A 26382-nucleotide genomic window follows, 5' to 3' on the forward strand; every position below is an offset into this window, starting at 1 on the left:
TCCTGATTTTGTCGACAAAGCTTGTGATATTCTAGATTTTTCTTATCTTATAAACAACCAAAACTGTCTCCTGGGACAAATCCAATCTGGTGTGTTTCTGCGTGTGTGTGGGGGGAGAAAGTAAACCAGCGTTGACGTAGTTTGATTTCTTTGTGTGACTTTCACACTGCACGACATGTGTACATCACCCATTATTCAATTACATCAGACAACAGAACGAGAGGCGTTTGCTACCTTGAAACTCTTGGATATGACAAGAAAAACAGCCAGAGAGTGAGACAGATGCCCCAGAGCGCTCATCGTCTCAACAATTGACATGAGTAATAATCAACGTCTCCACCGACACGCCATTCAAATCTCCTCCCATCGACATCTTTGATATTGCTCGAGGCATTGTTCATTTGTTGTTCCACACGTCCGTCATGGTACAACTAGCCCCCCCAACCCACATCCACCCCTCCCCTAAACACACACACAAACACGCACACGCATACACTTCTCATTCTTCCCTGTCTGTGGCTGAAATGACTATTGACGTTTGGGTTTGGATTTGAAATGTGTTGGAACAGAGAAAGGTGGCGCGTGTGGTGAGGGAGGGGGGGGGGGATTAGTTTGGACATAAAACAGCTCTTCCCTAGGAGGGCAGAGAGAGGGCCATTTCACAGGGGGTAGTCCCGGATATTATGTTCATTCCCTTTCTTTGTAATTTTATTAATGGGGAGAACATTAATCCTCACTCAGCCTGAGACCACACAGTCGGCAGTGGAATTTTTTGGTGGTGTGTTACAAAGATTTGTTGTTCATACCGAGAGGGGACGAGTTTTTAGTCGTCTGTAGCCTCCCTGAGTGTCTTTTCTCCGTCACACTGATGTGATGAGCCCCTCACACCAGCGTCTTTGTCTTGTTTTTCTGTGTTCCTGCTGGAGGATTGTGTGGTTGTGTGTTTCCTAAAAAACAAAAAAACAGGAGGGAAGGAGGGGGATTAAAGACACTGCTGTGTGTCCTTGTTCCTTCGTCTTTTCCTGTCTCCTTTGGTCTGTTTACCTCTCTGTGATGGAGGTCAATCATATTACTTCTCAATCAAAATAGTGATCCGTAATACCCGTGCTTTCTTAGTTTCAGTTCATTTAACAAGGATAATAGAGATTGATGTAAATATTCCATATGACATATCATCATTCAGCTAATGATGTTTTGTTGATTACCACATTAGCTCTCCTGATTCTACCTTCACATGAGGAATTATGGTAAAAATGATGCTGATGTTGAATGTCTAATGAAAGCCTGTAGCTCCTTTAGGTCGGCCATGTTCACTGGACCGTTTTAGTTACACGCAGGGGCAACGAAAATGAGGCGGCTCGTTCCAAAGTCAGAGGAAATTTAACATCAATAAATCATTACCGTGTTAATTTCGATCACCATAAATCACAGTAAACAAGCAAGCTCATCGCTGAGAAAATTGGCAGGCTCTATCGTTAAAGCTGTCAGAGTTTCTGACGGTGCTGGAAGAAAGTTTGATGGAAGACAACTTTCAGCGTGTATAACAATGCCAGGGAGCAGTGACAGCATGGGATAAGGCTTATGGAAAATGCGTTCTCCATTTTAGAAACTCAATTATCACCTCGACAATGTCCTCATTTGTTATGGTAATTATACAGTGCTAAGGTATCACAGTTGGGTGGCACAGAGGCTCAGTGGTTAACATTATCGCCACACAGCAAGAAGGTCCTGGACTCTAGCACAACCTGCAAAGACACATAATCTCCCCGTGTCTGCATGTGTCAGTGGTGCAAAGTGACGGACTGTGTTTACTCAAGTACTGAACAGTTTTGAGGTACCTGCACTTTACTTGAGTATTTGTATTCTTTGCTATTTTATACTACATGTCAGATGGAAATAGTGTTCTTTTTACTCCACACTGCAGCTGGAGCTACTGGTAATACACGTTACACATTAAACTAACAGTATCTGAAGTAGTTAAATAAACCCTAGCCTGATCAGTTACTAGAGGAAAATACTGCTTATGCCTTGATGCTTCAGTATGAACAATATAATAATTTATAATCATATACTGTATCTATTTGTCAATACTTTAATGTACATTTTGCAGATATTACATGGGTGACTTCTAATGGCATATTTTTACATTGTGCCATTCCATTTTTACTTGAGCGCTCTGGTTCCTCCCACAGAGCAGAGACTTGCAGCTTAAGTTAAATGTGAATGTTAACTTGCCTGTAGGTGGGTATATGTTTGTCAGTGTACTGTATGTGCTTGAACCCTGCAAGAGATTAAAAAAAATACTACATTTAATGCTACATTTGAGCTAGAATAGTGTGTTGGTTCAGTCCTTAGGTCAGACTCATTCTGCATCACAACTATGTGCTGAAGTGGATATCTTCATATATGTCAGGATACAGCAAATTTAACATTATGCAAAAGCACACAGGAAATAATGAAATTGCTGATTTGTAGACAAGTGTGCTGTGTCCAAAATCAAGGTTATTAAAAAAGCAGAAGGCTTGGAAACATGTCACAGTGTCACAGTATCTTAATTCTGGACATTTTTAGTATTTGGAAATGAAGCAAGTCATTGGAAACCAGTCAAAATGCCGCTTAAAGGTATAGATTTATGTGCCAATTTCTTACCAAATGCATGTCTTAGTCTATCTGCTCTTACTTGCAAACATGATGCATGGAATTTTACAGACAAATGGTAGTTAGAGGAAATTATAATGCTAACCTACACACAGTTATTTAATTTAATTTAATCTTATTTTATTCTATTTTATTTTATTTTATTTTATTTTATTTGGTATGGACAACACAGTGGGATTGCAGGATTAGAACTGCACATTAATGGACAAGAACCAGATGCGCTGTGTTTAGTGTTTGTAGCAAAACACTAATTTGCAACACCTGTCCACAGGAGGCTTTGTAACAATTAAACTGAAAGCTCTACAGGGAGTGAGAAATGAACTGAGTGTCCTAAAACATCAACTGGCCGCACAGGTTAGAAGCACAGATCACAAATCCTGACAAACTGTTCACCAAAGCACTGATCACACAGCCTTAGGAATGTCTGGCTCTTTTGTCACAATATCACACTATGTATTCTGTATATATATATATGTTGTGTGTTGCTGTAAGTGCATGTATCTGTGTTTTTGAGGCACACATAATCTACACTCTGAAAAGGAAATTCTCCTCTCTCGGGGACAATACAATCTGTTCAACTGTTACAGAGCCTTGAAGTGTTTGTTCTTCACCAGATTCTGTTCTGTGCAAAACTACCTGGCACCGTTATTAAATGAGAGTGTTTGACCAGATTACTTGAGCTAATAGCTAATTCTACACTCCGAGTTTAACAGGAGGTTGAGGTTTGAGTCTCCTCATAACTCACTGTGGTTTATTTTCTACCCTCAAAGTGTACGCACACGTCACTGATGCTGTTGCTCGGAAACCTGCCTATGCAATGCACTATGAACAACGCTACTTACACATGTAAACAAAAACCTCGGTAGGTTATTTTTTAAATTGTGTGCTTGCTTTTTCTTTTTAAATAACACGATATGATGATGTAACAATAATTATATTGTTATAATTTTGTCCTGTTATCCCTGTTTAAAGTTGTTTTTGTTTTTCCTGGAGCTGAAATAAGACTACTTTAGATATATTTACACAATTGTATATGCTGACAACATTTGCATTTTTGATGTTTTCACTTTATGTATTATCTGGGGTTTTTTTGGACGAAGCAAAGACTTGTGGGCATAATTTTCCCATCTATATCCATTTGGGCTGTGCTTCTGTTTTTTGTTGGATATAAATGAATGGAAGTGGAAGCATCAATTCCACAACACGCCTCAGAGACATCTGGTTCCCTGCAGGCTTTATGTCAGAGCCGCACTTCCAGGCAGGTGCATTCCCTTTGTGTTTGAGACAGGGGAGCAGAGTACTGCGGTGTAGAGGAGATCGATCCGTCCTGGGAAGTGTTGTCTCTGCCTCTGCATGACATGAGGTTCTAACATAAAGGGAGAGGTCACCCGGCGAGAGTCAGGCCGACACACCTGTGTCCATTAGGCGTGTGTGTGTGTGTGTGTGTGTGTGTGTGTGCGTGTGTGTGTAGGGCTGCACATATACACACACCAACTAATACATATACGATCATCTAAATTCATCCTCTGGTGCACATCAACATATCAGACACATATTTGCAAGTGTTCATGCTATATTAATTCTGTTAATTCCACTTTCCAGACGAGATTTGAGGATCGCTCAAGTGGTGGACATATATGTTCATTTAGGATGAAGTTGCCTTGGAAACATCTCCTAGCAGCATCACCCTAGTTAACTTCTACCTCCTAATGATTCAACACCTCAGTAATGAGGTCTAGGTCGGTAATTAAGAACAGCACCACGTCACATTTTTCTCTCTTTAAGCAGAGGGGCATATAGTGAGAAGAAAACAACATTTCTGGGGTTTTTTTTTTAAACAAAATAAGAACTCCCTGTCAATTTGCAAAGCGTATCTGATATGTGGAAATTTGCAAAACCACAAACTATCACTCTTTAGGTGCACTACTTGTGTGTATTTCGTTTTTGTATTACAAAAAAGGAAGAAACATTTATTCTGGAATATGGTAAGATTTTTACTCTGTAAGCAGCTCCCATAGAGCTGATCAACCTTTGTCTGTTCATGCACAGCACTCTAAAATGTGATTTCAGGATCTGCACTCAGTGTAGTCAGTATCTAAGTGCTACAGTTTGTAAAACACTGCTGTTAATACATTTTTCTTGTCAGCTGCATGAGTGAGTTAAAAGAAAGATAGTGAACACTGAACCTAGGCCTTGTGATATGTCTTTCCCTGTGGGCTTACTATATCCAGATTAAGGGAGAGTTCACAGATAGGCGACAGGCTCCAGCACCCATATCCAATCAGACGGTTCCCTCAGGGGAACCATGTGGTGCACACATATGTGGCCACAGCCTCACAGCATGACACCACGGTGTCCTCCAGGAGTCCTCCACGAGGATCACGGGAAGCTGTGAGGGAAAGTGCAGCACTTTGAGCGAACGCTGGGTAATGTATTTGAAGATTAGGCGGTGCATTTATGAGCACTGGCAAAATATGTCATGGTTTATATTATGTTCTCGCTGCAGCGCGAGTACAAGTAGGAAGACAAGGGGAGGAAGGGAGGGTGTGCTCATGTGCTGTCGTCTGCCTTTTTGAAGGCTCGCACTCTTCAAGGCTCTCCTTCCTTCTCCTCAAAAGCCTTTCTGAAAGTCTATTTGTAACACTGCTTACTTCTTCCCAGCTCCCTTTATCCGACAACACAATGTGAGTGTTGTATCCACGTCTGTGTGCATTGTAATGAATATGTGCATGTGTGTGTGTGTGTGTGTGTGTGTGTGTGTGTGTGCATGAAAATGCTTTATGTGGTCCAAATGTGTGTAGCACTGCCAGCTGAAGAATGAGTCATATTTTCTCTATCAAAAGGAGACACAAACTGTATAATGTACATCCACCTCCTGACTAAGATATTTAGGAACAGCCTTCTCTTTCCCCCCTCTTCTTTTCTCAACTCCATTATGAAATTTCTCCATTGCAGCTCCATATATATATATATATATATATATATATATATATATATATACATATATACACACACATACACCTTTCCACGGTTTTAGGACTGCATTACATTTTATGAAAAACCTCACACAATGACATCGGGCCCTAGAAAACCAAATAACCCAGCACCACTCCCAGAGCCATCACACTTGATCCGTGTATGAATGAATCACACTATGCTACCATTTTCCTCTCATCTCCCTTCCTGCCCCCCTACAGAACCGGAGCAAAGCCATAGCTCATATTTCCACTGACAAAAGAGGTGACAGTGAAAGGAAAGTGAAAAGGCTATAATAAATGCTACGGGAGAGGTACAAGGAAGAGAGCGCGGCGTCTGAAAACGGTAACCTTTTTCAGATGCTGATTTAGTATTCATTATTAATGACCTTTCCCTACCTGAGCAAAGCTGTTGCCAGGAAGCCCCTTCGTGTTTGTGTCTGCCAGAAGCTGGGGGCAGACGCTACGGCCTAGTTCAGACTTGTTGGCTGATGGATTTCTACACTCGGTATGTGTCTTTCGCACAAACACTGTTTAATTTGTCCCACAGAGCCCACGTGCTGAGTAAAGAATAGTATGAACATAGTGGGCAAGATGTTAAAGTTCAGAGAGGCATGCTCGACACAAATTAGGGGTCAGACAGGTAAGATTGGTGTTTTGGAATTTACATTGTCTGTCTCTGCCTGGAGAGACGCAGCAGAAGAAAATGTTGGCATTGTGCGTTTCTGAAAACCTCTGTAACATTGTGTTTCATACATATATCAACATTTCTAAAGTGGCATGGTTTGAATACATGTTTATGAGCTGACTTTGTCATCAGGAGGTGGAGGGCATGTTGAATAGCGTGACATTTAGTTGAGATTGCTGCCAAACTACAGACCGCTGTCACAGACCAACAACAACAAACCGCCTATTTTTCAGTGAGATTTCGGTGGCTTCTCCAGTTGTGATTGTGCCACTGAAAGCAGTTATTTTTTTGTGAGACACTGGTGGCATTTTTTTCCATAATTGTGCCACCAAATCTGTGTTCTTATGCCAAAACATGATCCTTTCCTGACAATAACCAAGTGGGTTTTATGCTTGAACATAACCACATGTTGTTGTTGAACAGAAACAAAATGGTTTCAAAATGTCCGCTTCATAATAACATACACATATAACATATTGGAGGGTTGCAGAAACATGCACTGCCAACATTTATTCTGGTGATTGTGTTGCAGCGAGATGAAATGCAGAGCTGGATACAGGCAGTATGAGGAAGCCATCCTTTCCTCTCAGTCATCTTTCATTTACTGCTTTCTATCTCATCAAAAAGCATTTTTCATGCTAATTGAACTTAAAGAGCAACCATGCGTACAGCGCAGTGTGAGTGTGCGCCTGTGGAATGCACGTGTGTGTGTGTGTGTTTGTGGGTTCGAACAATGGCCTCAAACGTGTTCATCCAGGCTCGATATTCTATTCACAGAGCCCACACACTGACAATCATTCCTACACCGTGAAAGACATACTCCTAAGCACATTCGAACTTCACTGCCAGGCAGTACAGTAAAACTGATCTATCTATCTATCGCTCCACCTGTCTGTTTATCTAGCAATCCCTTCCATCATTCTGTCATCCTTTTGTCTGTCTGCTTCCATTCATCTGTCATTATCAGACAAAAAAAAATGTAACACATACTTCCTCTCCCCAGCCGATAAGACTCTACACATCACTCAGGAGCAAACCACGGGGGCCCCGGAAAGACACACACACGCACCAAACTCTACGAGAACTCACCTCAATTACACCATTATTTCTTTTGTTGTCATTTTTCTGTCTAAGACTTGAAACATATTTCCGCGCGGCCTCTTTTGTCTAGCCAAATGCCAAATTATTATATTGCAATCATAGGCTCTTCTCTGTGCCAGGGATTTAACTGCATCGTCAATATTCGCTATCACTTCCCCTTAGCAGCTATAATTAGACTGCTTACTGGGATGGTATTGTGAAGAACTTCAGCCAAACCAAAGTCTCGCAGCCTTCTGTGAGGAGAGGGCTTTGAGAATAACAATTAAAAGACCTTGTTTTGCCATCATCAAGCAGTGCATGGGACTGTAGACTTGCCAGAACTGGTGGTTCATTGCTATTCAGGTGGTTCGTGTTCAGGTGGTTTTATCACAAAATACTAGCTTAAAGAGCTCTGTGGAGTGAGTTACCACTGAAGAGGTTCAGAAAGCAGAACAACTCTAAATGGAACATATTGTACACGCTGTAAGACAATGGTAATACTTTACTCTAAAATTCTAAACCTTAACATTTCTGTTTTATTTGATATCGTGACACCTGTGGTTACAAGTGCAGGTCAATACTACAGGTCCCAGAATCCCGTGGGGCAGATTATTGCAGTGGTGACTTTGTAAGAAATGCAATATAAACAGAATGACACCTCAACTTGTGTTATTGGTATGCACAGGTAGGCAGTTTGAGTCAAAGGCGGAAATGGCGGACTCCGCCACTACTCATGAAAACAACTATATAAAATATTTACTAGTGCTGAGCAGAATGCTTCGAAGCTTCAAAGTTCCAATCGTTGCCATAGTAATCGAAGTCCAAATCAGTATTCAAATGCTCTATTGCTGGAATAGTTTTAAGATTTATAAAAGATGACCCCCAAAAAGTCGAGTTTCTTGATTGGCCAAAGGAAACTAGCATATGATAAATCTGCAACCAGCTTGGCCAATCACCTGAAACCCGTAGGTAACAGCTAAGCCATTCTGCAAAGTATTCTGAAGTTTTGATTAATCACAATATTTCTCAGTCAAGCTTCCTGGTATTCAGGACAGCTCTAGTATTTACAGAATGTAAATATATTAACTGATTTATCACTGAAGAAATGCCAAAAGGGGCCAGAAACTGTTTTACTCTTTCTCCTTCACTGAGAAATTCTGGATCTGGCCTCAGCCCTGCCCACCACTGCTCACACTAGGCTGACCACTGAAAGAGCAGTGCACATCAAGATGGCTGGCATCAACATTAGAGGAAACATAGGAGAGATTCAGTCATACATGTTTGAGCCTCAGTCTGACCCAGACTCAGATGAAGAGTCCATTGTACTAAAATTGGCCGCTAGCAGAATGGGAAGTGAAGTTAGCATGTTTTATTTGTTTGTTAGCTTGTTAGCTTGTAGGCTAACTGGCAGTGGCTGATACGGCATTAGTGTTTGTGAAACATGCAATGATATCTGCTATGAAAGGGTTTGGGGAGATAGTAAAGGGAACTTCCATGGTCCAGTTTACATCCAGAAACTGAACACTCTACCATGTTTGCTGTCAAAACTGTCACTATGCTAATGCTAACTCTGCTGTCTGTACCAACAGTGCTGTGTCAAAGTTTGCTCTCCTGTTGTTATCCCATATTAGACAGCAACTGGCTTTCATATTTGTGACGTACCTAATCTTACTTTTCCTGGAGTATGTTTGAATCTCAATTTGAGGGAAGAGCAAAGACATCACCCACCAAAGTAGAGCAATGTGGAAACACCTCTCTGGTGTAAACGTTGCACAGATACAAGTCAGTATAGTCAAGGTCAGACATTTAAGGGGACATAAGAACACTAGAAAACCATTTTTGAGTGGAATGTGGATCTTTAATAAACATTTAAGGATTATTTATAGCTATTGACAGAATTTATAAGGAGTATACAAACATGTAAATGGTTTAAAACACACCATAATATAAATGCAAGGACATATTTAAGTGTTTTTTAATGCTTAGTATTTGTCAGCAATTAGAATTCTGCTATTGATTTTATATTACTTTGTGTTATTACATTGTTACTCATTATACATTTTTCACATATACATAAATACTTGCATCGGCTTAAAACTATTTCATAGTGTGCTACAAAGCATTAATTCAATGTGTGTATACTGCTTATGAATGCTAAATAGGGGGACTTGAATTGAAGTGTTGCCAAGAAATCCAGTGATGGATTATCCATTATTGTCCTGTCTCCTGACATTTTTGGACATGTGGATCAGCAGAGAGGCTACCAGCCCACAGTATATAACTTATCTGTAAACCTGTCACAGCAGCATTGTTTCACTTGTGTGTGTGTATAGAGGGACATTCCTGCTAGTAAATAAAATCTCTGCTTGACAAGACCGATGGAATTTCTGGGTCACATGATCAAAGACAGGCTCATATTTGCTTTTGCATGTAGGTTTATTCACTTGTCCGGTGCCCATCACATGTGAATTACAGTGATCTAAAAATATGATGCACACATACACATGAGTGAGCACATGCACACTGTGTTAACACACACACATTCGCACACTTCCACACACGCGCAGTGACACAAACGCTACACCTCATCCTTACTCCAGACACTTTTTGCCCAGGGGTATACCAGAGAACCAGGTGTTATCTCACTCCCCTGTGAGTCCCACTTTCCTCCCCAGAGCAATTAATGACACCGTGGAGTCAGAAACTCTGGCCCCAAAATGGCTGCCTATCTGGAATGGAGGTGTCACATCACCCTGACAACCAGGTCAAGCCCTCGGAGTATCATCAGTGTGCGCCAACAAAGCCAGGGGTCAGGGTTCAACTCACCTCCTGACCCCTCTGTGGAATTGATCTGTTGTAGTGGAAATAGGATTTTTGGTGCTGCATGATTCAGACAGCAGCCACACACTGGAGACATTTTCTGCCTTGAATGATTGACTAGATGACTCACAACATCAGACACGACAATACGGTTTTATAGCCACAAAAGAACTGCAGAGGAATTAGGTTAATTTTCTGTCATGTTTCCAAGTGTGAAAGCATGTGTATGTGTGGGTGCATCTATGTGCCTGAAGCTGCATTTATATGTGCGCGGTGCATACCAGTGCATGTGTGATGTTGTCAAGAAGCTGGTGTTTGTCAAGAGGCTTGTGTTTTCAGGGCAGCGAGTCAGTCAAGGAGAGGAGCTGTCAACACGGCTGATCTGTGCAGCTGGCATTCGGCACAGGCAGAGACGCCCACCCATGTCAAATGTCACAGCACTAATTTCTTTCCAATGCAGCCCAGGTATAACCGCAGGGGCGAGAGACAGACACACCTCATTGCTCCACAGAATGAGATTCCCAGGAGACTGTGCAATTCACAAATCTACAGGCTTTATTTTAATGAAATCCATAGCATCTTGTCATTTTTTGTTTTGTGCTCGGCTGTATGCTCGTTCTAGGAATTTTGGGCAGCATCTGCATAATGCAACAATTTTCCAGTTCTTACAGATAAATGGGGATTGTGTGCCTGTTAATATCTTGCACTGTGGCACCATTTAAACTTTGTTAAACTTAGTTCGTATAACTGCTGAAAATTATTTCTATTGCCTCTGGTCACTGGAGGGTGATGCCTCGCATACTTAAATTATGTGTTAAATATGTGTGCCCATACTTTGGGGACCTACACGTGTGCTAATTTTATCAAGCACACAATATTCTACAGTGTGTGTGTTAAACTAAAGAAAGGTTGCAAGACATGTGTAGTCCATACATGTGCTGGCAGGATGTTGTACAAATAATTTTAATGGTTCTAAAATGCATTATTGAATGCATTTGTGCCTTTGTTTGTTTTTTCCCATGGGGAGATAATATCCCGCCTCTCAACCCAGTGTCAACAAACTTCCACTGTAAGACTGCTCATTCCACACATGACCCAATAAAAAGCATTTTGCCTCGGGAAGAAATAAGAAATATTCCCACTCCCAATTACCAGCTATGTTTCTTTGGGTTTATGCATATCTCTGTGTCCTTCCCTATTAATGCCTTCATAAACAAATCATTTCATATGTAAACTAGATGGAAGTCGTTGCGTATAATGAATATGAAAACAGTTTTCATATAAGTGAAAACAAGTGAAAACATATAAGTAAAATCATCATGCCACACAGATACAGTACATGCCAAGAACGCTGTGTACTTTTTTATAAGACGACATGCACACATCTGAAATTACTGCGGTAATTTTTTCCTTGGCACATCCCTTCCAATCTCTAATAAATTGGTGCTAATCAAGTTAAAGGGGACCTTCCTGCCCTCCTCGTCCCTCTAAACTTTCTCAGCATTTAGTCATGCACCTGCCGTTTCCTCATTCCTTTGCGCTCTTCCTCCTAAATTACTGGGAGGTGATATACAGCCTGGGTGTCCCAAGGCTACAGGAGATTTAGAACTTTGTCCCATATGAAGGAGAGGTGAGAAAAGACATTACTATGCAGAATAGGTAATATTGAAAACGCCAGAGCTTTTTATGGTGCCCCATGCAGATTATCAATCTATTTGTGTAACTTGGCTACCCAGAATTTCATTTCCCTTTTCATTTATTTGCCTTGCTGCAACCGTTTACAGTGCCGAAACTGAAAATTGAAGCCATGACGAGCGGGGGAGCAATATTCCAAGGGCAAAATAGGCCTCTTGTGCTGTATGATTGCAAAGGTTCATTTGGAAAGGGGAGGGGGAGGGAATGAAGTGACCTCTTTTTGATGAGCTCAGAGAATATTTTGAGGGAAACATGGAGTCCCCATATAGTTGTCTACACCTTGTCCATGCTGTCGTCTTATAGGCCTCGAGCTTTCCGAGGTGTTATTGAGGATTTATTGTGCTCCTTGCCTTTTAAAAGAGCAACACTTGTCCGTATTGCCCTATATTAAATTCAGCACCATGAACAGAGGCGTACATTTGGTAGCAGGGCCCTGTGTTGGTTTCAGCACCATGGACAGAGGCAGATATCTCAGCGTTTGGTCTTGTTGTACAACTGCCGCTTTGTCATTATTAGGTTGCAAATATTAACAAAGTCCAGCCTTGATTCATATCACTACACAGCTTTTGGAAATGAAAATGAATATTTTTTTATACAGAGTTTAGTGTTACAAAGAATAAAAAATGAAACGTGTTTGACAGACCTGGTGCTTTGAATTGCTCTCAGTGTGCCTGTGCAGTGGGCACAAATGATTTGAAGAGCCACACAGTCACATTTGAGTATACCCAAACGGATTAAAATAAGTGCCATTTTGGGAGCGAAAAGACACACAGTTACACGTCTTGCTCGTTAATTGCGTGTTATTATTATCAGTCCGATGGGCTCAGTCACCGAAGCCATTTCACTCCGGGCGACACTGAAAACATTTCATAGTGGCTCACAGGTAGGCTGTGTGACGAAACAGACCGTGAGGGAACCATCGTGGCGCCATACCTTACATAATCATCACAGCAGTACCCACTGAACATAATTACAATGATTTGTGCCCTCCCATTTCACCCTTGTATTAAAAAATATTGCTCGAGGTAAGTCGGGCGTGAGCGCAGGCAAGGCTGCTGTGGTGAATGGAGTGTGGCCCCGAGGGAAAGCTTGGAGAGCAGAGCACGGTGTCATGCCAAAGAAAGCCAAGTCTCCCCCCCACCTCTCCACCTCCACCCTTCTCCACCCCTCCACCCCTCCCGCCCTGCCGGGGCCCGGTCATGCCGTGAGAACGGGATGACATTACCGGGCCATTTAGCTGGCGGAGGAGCAGAAAAAGGTGAGAGAGGCGCCGAGTGTGTCGCTTTTGTTATTTAATGGTTGGCTAATGTCTAGGCGGAGGGGGGTATGCCTCATAGCCAAAAATGAAAACAAATAGGTCAACATTATGAGCCTTGGATGTCGCTGCTATACTGTGAGGCCTTGGGGCTGCGTGGTTTGACTGAAGACACTGAAGCAGAACTGGAGTACACAACCAGTTCATTTTGATCATCACTGGAGGATTGTGGTCTGTGTACCCCACACTTTACCCTGTGGCCTGACATGAATATAACATATTATCATATATAGTAGCTATAGTATTATCATATGTGTAGTACTTTATGATTACTGTGGCCAAAACAGCTCACAGTAACAGTGTTATCGCAAAATATCTATAGGAATTTTGAAAAATAATAATATATATTCAGTCAAATTCATCTTGAACTTTGCTTATGTTTTTATACTCCTTCCTGGCAAATTAATTACACCCCAACAAGTGCAGGGAGGTGGAGACAGTCTGTAAAAATAACAATACAAAAGTGAACAGAAAGCGCAATTACACTTAATTGATATTGCAAAGGCAACCAGATGGTGTTAGGAGGGGGAGACAAAGTGAGAAGGGAAAGAAATTATTTAAAACATGCTGGATTATTTATATGATATTATAACGTGTATGATTAACATGTTCTCAGTCTTTAATCTTTGAATATCGCAGTTATTGTCAGTACCGGTATACCGTGACACCTCTGAGGCAACAACTTTTACCGGCTCTGCGTGGTTGTACACACGATTTTGTGTATGTGTGTCAAGTACATTCCTTGTATTCCACACAGTGTAGATCAAAATGCATATGCATCTTTATTCAACATGTGGATATTAATTTGCTTGTCTTTCTGTGAGATAGCCTCCCACACTGAAGCAGACAGAATCATGGTTAAGGACCACCCAGCCTGAGACACATTATAGGCTATAGCTGCTCTGTCACTGATTAATTTTCCACATACCTTGCTGATTGTTTAAGTGACATTCCTCAGACTGGATTTCAATAGGAATATGAGCACTCTTATCATTAACACATTGCCATGACCTCAGGTGTAGGTGTCCTTTGGGAACAGAGATAAACACCATGAACTGAGTCCCAAAGGAATAAAAGAGAATGGCCAGTGATCTGAACAGAGAGGTCATGCCAGTGCTCAGGTTAGAATTGAATGAGGAAATATCTGATCTTATATATCCAAAAGACGTGTCCGTCATCATAAATTGTGCCCACTTTGAGAGTCCATTTCCACCTTCCCCATGTCACTAAATTCGAAGGTGTAAGATCACAGATTAGGGGGCAAAACAGTAAGATGATCAGTGTCAGATAATAAAGATCATTCTGTCTGGAGCATGGTGCTAAAAAAATGTAATATGTTGAACCCAAGAGAGCAGGAATTTCTCTCCTTTTTTTCTACCTGTTTAATCAGGAATGCTCAGTTAATTTCTATCACAGACGTAAATGTGCTTTTAATTTATGTGTAATTGTTTTAGACCTTCACTCTGAATGGGGTTTAATATCAACACCTAACTCACTCACACTAGATTTTCATAAATCAAGGACTGCTATAATCAGACTGGCCACTTTAAATTTGATTAAAAAACTGTTTGGCTGATGCCTAAAGGCCTGAAGTAAGCTCAAAATTAATTTCACGAGGAAACTGAATATTACATGTCCTTCCAAATGATCAATCAACCCCCTTTTTTAACGACGAAATAGCTCCTCAGATGTGTTTGTGTATTTACAGTGTGAATTATGATTGAGATTTTTCTTTTTGCTTTTGTCTTTGTGAGTGTGAGGAAGCCTAAAGAGTTGCCGACGTAGCTGAATGTGGATTTTCCGTGCGTCGTGTCAATTTGTCCCACTCCTGTGTGACTTTTTCCCCCTCTGATGTGCCCCCTCTGTACGCCACTCGGCGGTGCTCACAGACTTCCCCTTTCTGGAAATCAAATCATCTAATCCACATGACTTTGGAAATGGCAGAGGAAGCTAATAATACGTCGTCTCACCGGTGCGCACACACAAAAAATGCGTTTGCAGTCGACATTAACGAGCAGTCGGGACCGTCGGATGGATGAATCCTGCATCGGTGTGTTTTTAGTTTCGCCTGCGGGACTGTGTGCGTTTCAGCACCACGGAGCTGTCCACGGTCCAGGAGCGAAGTGAAGATGCAGGGAGTCACTGCTGCTGCTGCTGCTGCTGCTGTCGACGATGAGGAAAGCTACAAGATGATATGAAGTGTGATTCAAGCACAAATCAAACCTCCTCTCCCATCACACCTACAGCGACTCTTTATTCTGACTGAAGCAAAAACACATCAGGAGTAATCTGCTGTCAGACAGCTGTGCAGCTTATTACCATTAATAAGAACACTGTGTGCATGTCAGTCACGATGTAATGCATTCTCGAGTTGGTGAATGTGTAGTTATTTGCTCTGAGTAGGAGCACAAAGGACCGTATTCTCTATATTTCTCTATTTATAGACCCTCTCCCCTCGGTGGAATGTACCACTCGGTCCTCGCAGGAGAAAAGGGGGGACAGAAAACGCTGGGTTTGACATATGCCGAGTTTATAGCGGCCCCCCTTTGTTCAAACCTCCCCACTGTTCTGGCAGAGATTGAACTGGCCCCGTCCGTTTAAACCGAGAAGACACCCATACCGACTCCTCAATGCAAAAAAATAAAAGGGTGCCAAGAAGCTGGGACGAGGGAACGTGGGTGTAAATAGACAGTGAACGCTCTTGGTCTCTCTCTCTCCCTCTCTCTCTCTCCCTCTCCCTCCCCCTTCTCTTTCTCTCTGTCTCTCTTTTATGAAATCAATGAACGAGTTATTGGGTAGGACATAAATATAAGGAATCAAAGCCTCCACCGGGACCAACGGCATTGCGCGCTTTTGATATGCGTCTTCGCCAAATGCTACATGTGTTTTCACATCAGTGTAAATATTGGCTTTGATAGGACGAGAGTGGAATCAGCTCTGGCACGGCTTGGTCTCGGAACCAAATTTTGACCAAGACTTCCACCAGCTTTTTTTTTTTATTTATTATTATTTTTCAACGTAAAAAACGATTCCTCCACCATCACCATCTGCTGCTGTTGTACCCATCCCAACTCACTGGCCGGTCCGAAGATGGCAACTTTAACCAACGGGCAGGTGGACGGCACGGTGCACGGTGTCGGTGTAGTCTCCGCCAGCACGAACGGGCTCGTGAACGGATTAAGCCACAGCCACAGCCCGGTGGGCTGCCCGGCCACCATCCCCATGAAGGACCACGATGCCATCAAACTCTTCATCGGTCAGATCCCCCGCAACCTGGACGAGAAGGACCTCCGGCCCCTCTTCGAGGAGTTCGGCAAGATCTACGAGCTCACTGTGCTGAAGGACCGCTTCACGGGCATGCACAAAGGTGGGTTAAGCCCGGGTTCCCTGAGACAACTATGCTTCTACTTGTTTTTGTCAGTGTGAAATCTGTCACACACTGGTGAGAGTGAGGATCCTAAAATCACGATTGTTGGCAAATTGTGCAATTTTCCGTCAAGGCTGACTTTACGCCTGTTGTTGTCGGGATTTGTGGCAACCAAAAAAAGGACATTTATCCCTTTGTTAGACTTTTCATTGCTTCTCCATTCCAGTGCATCATTTTCAGTCTTATTGGGCAAACATATCCAAGCATGAGGGTGTCACGAATCGGGAGTCACGACGGCATGAATTTATGTAGGGTGATATTAGGAGGAGCAATGTTCCTATGTGGGCAGTGTGTGCACGGGAGTATTCACACATCTAGTCCGGCGGTTGTAAACGTGCTTTCATTCACTACAGCGCTAAATCCAGGCCATTAACCTCACGTTTTCACGTTGCAATAGCGGGGAGGCTGTGTTTGATTGCCCGCAGCACCGTACACTCTGTTGCCCGTAACTCTCTCGCTGTGTGTGTGTGTGTGTGTGTGTGTGGAGGGGGGGGGGGGGGGGGGGGGGGGGTGGGGGGGGGTGGGGTGGGGGGCGGTCGCGCGTGCACGTGTGTACGCACGTGTGCAACACAAGAGGAGTAGGCCAATGAATATATAGTACTTTTCTACAGCCTTTTAAAAAGCTTTTTGAGATATTCAAGTGCTGGTGATCTGAGTTATTCCTCCTTAAATATGAAATTTAAACTATAAAATAGAAACGTAAATTGCACAGAAATATTTTAATTGATTTTTAAAAAACCTTCTCACTCTGTGCAGCTGATTTTATACCTGCTCCCAGTGCCTTGTCTTCGTTACAGCTGTGAATTATCATAAACTTTTGGGATAACAATGCTGCATGGCCTTTTGGTGTAATATTAACAGCCTGCCTTGTGTTTTTGGTGCAACAGGAATGACTCTGCTTTATCCCTGTATTTTATTTTCCACTCTCAAGGGAAGGGTCATTCTCTGCAAATCACCATCTAATGAGAGGTCACTAATTGATCTGCCATACCTGCAGGACATCACCCAGAGGAGCAAAGTATATTAAGAATGAGCTATCACTTTTTGGGAGCCCCCCCTGTCTTCCTCCCTTTAAAGCCCCCTCCGTCCCATGTAAACAATGCGTGACATGCACCATGTGTCAGGAAATGATTATGATATACAAATAATCGCAGAGGGCGGAGACTGTCTGCAGGCATGGGGAAACCAAAGAGGTGGAGAAGGGAAGGGGGGGGGGGGGGGTTATCTTTTATTAATAGCCCAGCTGTAGTAGCGACTCCCTCTTGGACAGTTAATCACCAGTGGCCCCAGAACTATAGGCACGGCTCGCCAGCTGATTCTAAGAACTGTCTCCTCACCGCGATATACGGCCCTGCTTCCCAGGCTGGGCCCCCGCTTTCATTAGCGAGCCCCCGCTGCGCTCATATTTTAACTAGCTGGAGGCTCTAGCTACTCCCCGGCTCGCCAGCTCACTGGCTCCCTGCAACCTGCTCGAAGGCCGCATACCCTCCACACACTCCTAACACCTTCCTGAAGTTTCTATAGAAGCTTCCCCAAATTAGCAGTAAAAGACAGCACGTCCCACAAATAACAGGCACAGTGAGTGACTGCGTGCTCTGCCGTCAAACTGCTTTTATTGAAGACTACACAGCATAGCATGAATCAGGTATGGGATGCAATTACAGCGAGAGTTTGAGACAAAAGTAAATACATTTATGAGAAGATACACAAATATTTTGGAGGGAAATGATGCATGCTGTTTCTCTGTGCCTTGTGAAATGAATGCTGTCTAAACTGTTAAACTCTGGCACTTTTTCCTGTATTTGTTCCAAAAAGTCTGACTCACTGTTGCCAACCAGAAGTGGAAAAACTGTCAACTCATCAGTGCCATTTTGGTGGTCTAAAATAGTGTTGTACATTTTGTACATGCATGTTCCGATCTGTCACGACCTTCCCCTCTCCCCTTTTCCCTCAGCTCCTTCATGCAGTATGCATTTTTCAGAGTCCTGCTATAGAGTGGAAAGAGTCAAACCGAGGGCATGATGACCCTTTAAGGTGTGAAATGCTCCAGTGGACTGAGGTCTATAGAGCTGCCCACCAGAAAACTCCTCTTCTATTCTTCTCCTCCATCTTTTCTCCTCTTCATTAACTCCGCTTGATCCCCCTCATTCTTTGCTTTCCCTTTTTCGCCTTTTGTCTTCACTTTATGTACTCGCTCTGACATGTTGCCTGTTCCAGTGACAGTGCATCATCTTGGATAATGGCTGTGGTAGCACAAAAGTCTCGGCTTGAACCGGAGATTGTAGATGATCAACTGTCATTTCCTTTACAATTTTGTTCTACCTCTGGTTTTTTCCTCTCCAAATGGCACACGACTTGGTAACTGTCATCGCTAACAATGTAATGCCTCATCTGGGGATACTGTTGCATTCATTTAACTCTACCCAAAGAGACATGGCACTTTTACAAAGAAATAAGCATGGTTTTCAGCTGGATAATACAAAGCTTTTTTTTTTTTTCTGCTACGGCAGGTAATAAAAGGCTCTCCTGTTCTGCTGTACATCAACAAGCCTAAAGAAACAGCCTTTGCTATGGTAATGCTGCTGAAGAAAGAGACCCCTATTATGGCCATTGTCAGCCGTGCCTGTGATACTATTGCCATAACCCTCCCCATAATGACTCCATGTATCACTAGTAATCTAGTCTTTAGGATTCTGTCCCCTTGGAATGGAGGGGTGGAGGGAGCGGGGAGGAGGGGAGTATGGGACGGGGGTCTGCAGAGGCTCGGAGCGGGCGCAGGGACACCAGTGCAGGCCTACATTCTCCCAATGATTTTATTTCTCTCCCCTCTGCGACCGAGCCATGCTAATAGAGGCCATTTATAATGGTCACCGGCTGCTGCTGCTGCTGCTGCTGCTGCTGCTACCAAGCACAACGGGGCTGAGAGGCACGGCTAGCACAAAGAGCCAGCCCTTTTCTCTTTCTCCTCTCCCTGGCAATGCAGCATGGGAGGTGGGGATCTATTCAGGAAGAGAAGGTGTAGATATGATTGCTAGCACTATTCATCAGCCTGATTTCATGTAATAATCACCGGGGCAATTGAGCTGCAATGATACGGGGAAGACATTTAATAACCGAAGGTGTTATCTATTGTTTACTGCTGTCACATCTTCAGGCAGAATTGTGTTCCAGGCCAAACCTTTATTGTCTACATCTTCGTTTTTTCTGAGCAAATGCAAATGTAACTGTCACCAAGTTTGTTTTACGGCTGTTGTTTCATTTGGTGGTAATTTAATGCGAGTAATATATTTGTCCTTGGCCAAACTAAATACATTAGCAACAGCTCTCGCCATAGGCTCAGACAGTTAAAGTGGCTGCAAAGCCAGAGAGTTGCTCAAAGTCAAAGCAGGTGCTGAAACTCCACTTAGATTTGGGCCAAAAAGTCCATTTTGACCTGGCAAGTGATGTAAATAAAATGTCACAGGTCTTCAGTGCGGGTCATCTGCTTTTAAAAGAAGACCCCACTGGTAAAATAACTGTGGGGATTAATGATAACATGTGGGCTGTTTTTCAGTTTAATCTCAATACTTGAGAAGATGGTTTAATATATTTAAAAATCAAACAAGTGGAGATACAGCGTAATGACCAATAGTAATCGTGTTAAAATTTACCCATACTGCAGATGGCTTATGCCACAGATGGGGGCTATAATCTATGCAGCACATAAAGGGAGTTATGGTTCCCTCTGAACGTCTATGGTATTGATATTTCAGCCCTTTTAAGTGAATGTGTCAGGGGAGCAGGTTCAGAGCAGATCATTGGGCTCATCGTGTTTGGTGAGGCCAGGAAGTCACGATGCCAAAAACATGAAAGTCTCATGCTGTGTTTTATTGCAGGCAATTAGGTGTTACAGGTTGCCATTAGAGGAGTATCGTCTGCAGGAAAAAAAAGGAGGATAAAGCCAAATTTGGCTCTGAACAAAGAGAGAGAAGTGCGGGTGTGTTTTTTCGTCCTGCAGGTCTGCGTTAATGCAGCATGCGTTCCGGCCGAAAAATTTCACTCTCGTTGCATCATCCTCTCTCTGTGGGATCCTTCTCTCTCCTCCTCTCGCATTTGGTTTGGGATGAGTGTGTGTTGGTGTGTGTGTGTGTTCATGTGCTCCTCCTCTCCTCACTGGCCCAGAATCCTCCACTCAGCTCAGCTCAGAATGCGCGCTCAGGCCCCACATTGTGCCCCGTTTCTACGAAGACGCGTCGCAATCGATTTTTGAGTGTTTTGTCAGGGAGAAAGGCAACATGTGTCACAGGGGGGGTCGCTTCGTACCAAAGTACACTCGACCACCAGCGCCACACCCACACACGCCACCGCCACCCCTGTCCCGGCACAACCCAGAACTGCCAAGCAACAAGAGGGGAAACAAGAGGCGGAGTCTGAGCGGGGAGTACAGTGAGCCTAATTTGTCAGGAGGGCCGTTGTCAAGGCAGCACTGCCTCTGTTGTCCATTATTATTGGAGGGGACTGTCAGATGGGGGCCGGCTGATGGCCGAGCAGGGAGCCAGTTAGTCACAGTGAGAGATGACCGCACCAAGCCAAAGGAGGGAGTGCTCGTGGAGCTCGTGCAAGGATTAGCATGCTAACAGCAGGTTTGGAGTCATGAGGCCTGTCAGGGAGGTGGAGCCCTCTGGCTCGTCTGACCTCGGCGGTCCTCTCATTAAAACCACTGACCTTTACATACAGACAGAGAGAGATAATGTAAAGGGATGGCTCTACCTACATGGTCATCTCATTTCACTTCCTAAAGAGTGGATGGAACAAGCTGACGTGTGTTCAGCACAAACTGCAAGTTTGGTAAAAGTATACAAGGGTAAATATGTTGTGTGCACATGTATATACATATATATATATATATTGGTAACACATTGATGGGTGAGAACTAGAAGGACATATGTGACATTTGGGGAAAGATGAGTTATATATATCAAATGAAAGCTCCTGATGAGCAAAATACCCAAAAGGGTACTTTTGAATTCTTAACCAATCTTAACTTATTAATCAAAAACCAAAAGACTTAACACTGAACACACTGAACTAATTGGGGTCAAAACGGACGTAACTGCACTTACTTAAAAACCTTTTTTATTCTCAATAAAGGTCAAAATATTATTAATTTAGTACACTGTCATCCACATGTTTATGAAGTTTTAATATTTAAGATTAAAAGAAATAAAGAAACATAACAAACTCACTCACTTACTTCCCTCTGGTTCTCACCCCTCAATATGTACCAGTAACAAACAATTTAAAGTGTGCCGCATATTTGAAATGACTGTAATTTCAAACATACAATCACATTGCCATTTATAGGCATTTACCTCTCAGAAAACTTTTTGTGTTGATAGTTCAGGAGGGCATGCATGTCTGGTATCATACAGTTAAATGGTGGAGTCAGCATATGTCAGGGTGTTAGTGTGTAGTTAATGGTTCCATGTGGCAAAGTCATGGCTCACTGTGGACGGCAGTGCTGACCTGTGGAGAAGCATAACACTGAAGATTTGTGGCCATCGTTACGGGTCAGAGAGACTGCTGATCTCAGCAATTTTCAGATAGATAGACAGATAGATAGATAGATAGATAGATAGATAGATAGATAGATAGATAGATAGATAGATAGATAGATAGATAGATAGATAGAAGCTTTTTTATTTGCTTATTTTCAAGTGAATTTTCTGGTGTGAGAATCTCTCCAGGCATGTGATGTTTTATTTTTCCCATAAGACCACTGACTGTGTTAACTCACACTCGGATATCAATATTCTGATATACTAGAGACGAAAGTGATCCATAATACTTCCAACAGTTTCGAAGGCGAAAAACATCTCTGAAACATTTATATGCACAGTGGAAAAGCTTTCTTGTGTTTTGACATAGTTAAACTCCTCGGCCGATAGCCCACAGCTGGGTTAAAATAAAGTCTGCCTTAAATGTTTCATCAACATTTGGCCTTTTGTTTTCCATAAAGAGAGGCTAAACAACTTGCACATGCTTCCCTCCTGCTTTCCTACTGCCGCGTGCATTGCCCCAGCGTACTGTTCTTCCAGAGGATGAAGAAAAAAATCCTTTTTTTTGACAAATGCTCCTTGGAGAGGTAAATATTTTCTGTTTTCAAGGCTCTTGCATCAGCTAAGTATTATTGTGCTTCGTGTTCAATTTTTAAAAAGTTGACGCTTAAGGCCTCTTCAATCTTTTAGGTACGCTTAATACCACTTCCAAGCCCCCCCCGCTTCAAATACCGGTGGCCGGTTCAGGAGATGGGGAATGCAATACTTTTGAAATGTTGGAAAGTCTTACATGTTGTTTTTGAGATTTACTTTTGTTCCACTGATGATTTCATTACTAATAATAGAGCTTCCTGTGGGGAGGAGTCCTGCGTTTTTTCTAAATATGTTTGGGTTTTGGTTTTTTTTTTTGCAAGTTTAAAAAATCATCATAGTTCAGGATTAGCTAAGTAAAATATACTGATAAATAAAAACATATTCATGCAGCTTCACACATTATAGTCCCCACATGTGATCTCTCTCTGTTATTCCATATACTTTACATTTTGTTCCATTTCTGGCTCTCTTATCTGTGCCAAGCAATTACACGGGCACCATGCTCTATATGTAGTTGTTCGGCGTGAAAGGCTTAAACACCATTTCCTTTGTTCGCCAGTCAAAAGGTTATGAATCTCCTCTGTGCGTGAACTTGGAAACTGGTGTTTTTTGCCTTTTGGATTAGAGCTGCAGGCTCCTTTTATCAAGCTTTGCACAGTGAGGAGGCATTATGATAGGGAATATTATAATATCCGCACCCAATATCTGTATGTGTACAGTATATGTGTGTGTTTATACGGGCATGTATACATTTTCTCTGTATATTTGTTGTGTGTTCATCCCTTTATGTGCATATGGTTTTGATATATGAATGTGTGTGTGTGTGTGTGTGTGTGTGTGTGTGTGTGTGTGTGTGTGTGTGTGTGTGTGTGATTAAACTGCAGATTATAGTACTGCATGTGCCAAATATCAGCCCGAACTGAAGCAGTACTTCATAGTAACTTTTAATGTTTAATTGTAGTATTTATATTTAAGGCCGAAACCCGACTCGAACCCTCAGTGTCTGCACATTAAAATGGGTCCAGCTGCAGCTCTCTGCTGCAGAGGCTTTCCACGAGGAACGAGCAGCATGACACAGCAGCAATGTGAAAAATAGAAGCAAAGTTTGTCACAGCTAACTGTGGCAGTGGCCCATTAATGCGTATCTGTTAAGCATTTATTCTCGTTACATATTCTGCTCCAAATGTCTTTTATTGGCTTCAAACTGCAGCTAATACATTTAAATGTTTTTTTAACATTGTTCTCAAGGTCAAGTTGTGTTTTAATATCACAGAAAAAAAAATCAAATCATTGTTATTACCTTGAAAACAGATATTGTAATAAGCCCCTGTGATTCCTCCAACCAGTGATACATGATACTTTCAATTACCTTTTTAGCCCATACACAATTGGCTCATATACACAAAACAAATCATTCGGCTTTGGAGATTTATGGTTCATAGAAAGTTGAATTGATGTTTATTCTCAACCAAATTGCTAAACATAACTCGAAGTGGCGTATCTGGGTCTGCCTGCTGGAATACTCCAAAGCAGGGATTACACAAGCCGTGTACTATTTGTCCCAGACAGAAAGCGCGTCAAAGACTGTCGAGCATGTGTGACTTGTCAGGCCGCACACATATTTAGCTTCCTCTGTATGCATGCATACCGTCTCCTGTGCTGTGCGATGACTGCCAGGTTTGAGTGTCCCTGATTCAATTCGCTTTCTTCCCCCATCTCCCTTCATGCCTATTTCATGTCCCCCCAATTAAAAATGCACCACGTTGACTTGTAAAAGGAAGGTGGGAATGGAGGTTAGGGCTTTTCAAAGATCTCTCTCAATTATTCAAGAGCAGGTTTGATTCAGAAAATGGAGGAGGATTAATAAGTCATGCAGAAGTTTTCGGAGGTTTTGGTAGCAAATGTAATGCAAGATGTTCTGATGAAACTAGCAGGAGCATCGACCAAAAAGAACAGTTTGTTGTCGATTGGGCTTGGCAAGTTTTGACTCCCAGAGTCAGCATCCTACATTTATGCTATCACTTCTCTTTAACAGATGTGAGAGGGATGTCTGAAGTTAGCAACTCAGGTCAGAGAAGCTTTGTTCTGTTTTATATTTAAGAAATATATTTAGTTGGCACAGTGCTGAATGACAAAAGGCAACCGAAGAGCTTTGAATTTGTGTTTCAATTTTTTGCATTTGTTTCTGGATACCCACTGGGTCCATATCATTCCATTTTCATTCCCCAAAAAACTGCAAATCAGTGCCTTTTGCTATCAGATATTACCATTCAAATCATATTGGCATCACATTGAGGGAAAGTACATCAAGGCTTTATCCTATCCTGCTGGTTGGAGAGCAGATAGACCAAAACATATCGCTGCAGAGGGAGATGGTGCAAGAGTGCGTAAAACGACAAGGAGCTCAAGACAGAGAGAGCGAGGGGAGAGAGGGAAGGAGAATTAGAGAGATGTTGAAACAGGGATGATGTAAGAGAATGCGTGAAAAGAGGCGAGGGAGATCCATGGAAGAGAGTTCGGGTGGGGGGTTGCACACAAAGGCAGACAAAGAATATCAAGAGGCAGAGCGATATACAAGAAAGAGAGCAGAGATTGTAAAGAGAGGTGCAGACTAAAAATGGAGGCACGGGGAGATTGTTCAATGACAGGCACGGAGTGAGCAAAAAGGAAGAGGGAAGGGGCTGAGAAGAAAAGACAGACAGAGAGAGAGAAGTAGAAAGAGTGAGGGAGTCCCAGAGACAGATGTCGCCCTCGCTGGCCCCGGCAGATTGATAGCTTCTGGCCCAGTTCCATGCCAGGCTTTGACCCCTCTGTCCTCTGCTGTAATTTATAGGCTGCATTTTGCCAGATTTAAGCACTACTCTGTGGCCATCATGGCTCGAGAAGGAAGAATGACCTTCCTGGGATGGGAGCAGAATTAGACCCCTGCAGCTCTCAGCCACCCCGGGGGTAAATCAGCAAGTGCCCTCCATATTAGAGTGATCTCTGACAACATGTTAATTGGACAGGTTTTACTGTATGTTTGTCAAGCAATCATTTCTTCCCCGTGTATATTAGCTCCTGCTCTTTCATCACGAATTTCAATATGCACTAGTATTGTATTTGAGTTTTAGTGTGTTTAGCGTCTGCCAGAATAAATGTCTGCGTATCAGTCCAGTCACATTGCCATCAACACACAGCAGGTGAGAGGACGAATATATTTGATACATTTTGGGTGACACTGGAGCTCAAGATGGCCTCATGCTGCGACAAGTCTGGACAAACTATTGTTGTTATGAAGTCATTTCCAATACTCCAAGTAACAGCAATAAAATAAAAGATTGTGTTGTCTTTACACTTTTTATAGAGCTTAATGTCTACAGAAAAAAAAAAAATGTTTGAAAAAGGATGGAAAACCAGAAATCTGATTAGCTGTTGATGCTCAAGGACCACCAAATCCAAACCAACCAAGACAGTACTTATAATATATATATTGATAAAAAAATATAGATTCAAAACAGCGATAGGCAACCACACACCAGTGTCCAAAATAACCAAAAAAAAAAAAAATCATGATCAGGAATAAACTTGACAAATGGCCATTATTATTACTA

At 42.5% G+C, this 26382-nt stretch overlaps 1 protein-coding gene across 6 annotated transcripts in view; it reads left to right on the top strand.

Annotated features, from left to right (window-relative positions):
• Nucleotides 1–15870: 15870 nt before the first annotated feature.
• Nucleotides 15871–26382, top strand: part of celf4 (CUGBP, Elav-like family member 4) — a 110726-nt gene continuing 100214 nt past the window's right edge. For all 6 annotated transcript variants that reach the window (XM_049581454.1, XM_049581468.1, XM_049581462.1 and 3 more), the window contains exon 1: nucleotides 15871–16598. In XM_049581454.1, coding sequence (XP_049437411.1) covers nucleotides 16322–16598 — 277 coding nt within the window. In that variant the 5' untranslated portion in view covers nucleotides 15871–16321. The remainder of the gene's footprint in view (nucleotides 16599–26382) is intronic.

The sequence above is a fragment of the Epinephelus fuscoguttatus genome, linkage group LG1 (assembly GCF_011397635.1).
Source record: "Epinephelus fuscoguttatus linkage group LG1, E.fuscoguttatus.final_Chr_v1".
Classification (NCBI taxonomy): domain Eukaryota; kingdom Metazoa; phylum Chordata; class Actinopteri; order Perciformes; family Serranidae; genus Epinephelus; species Epinephelus fuscoguttatus.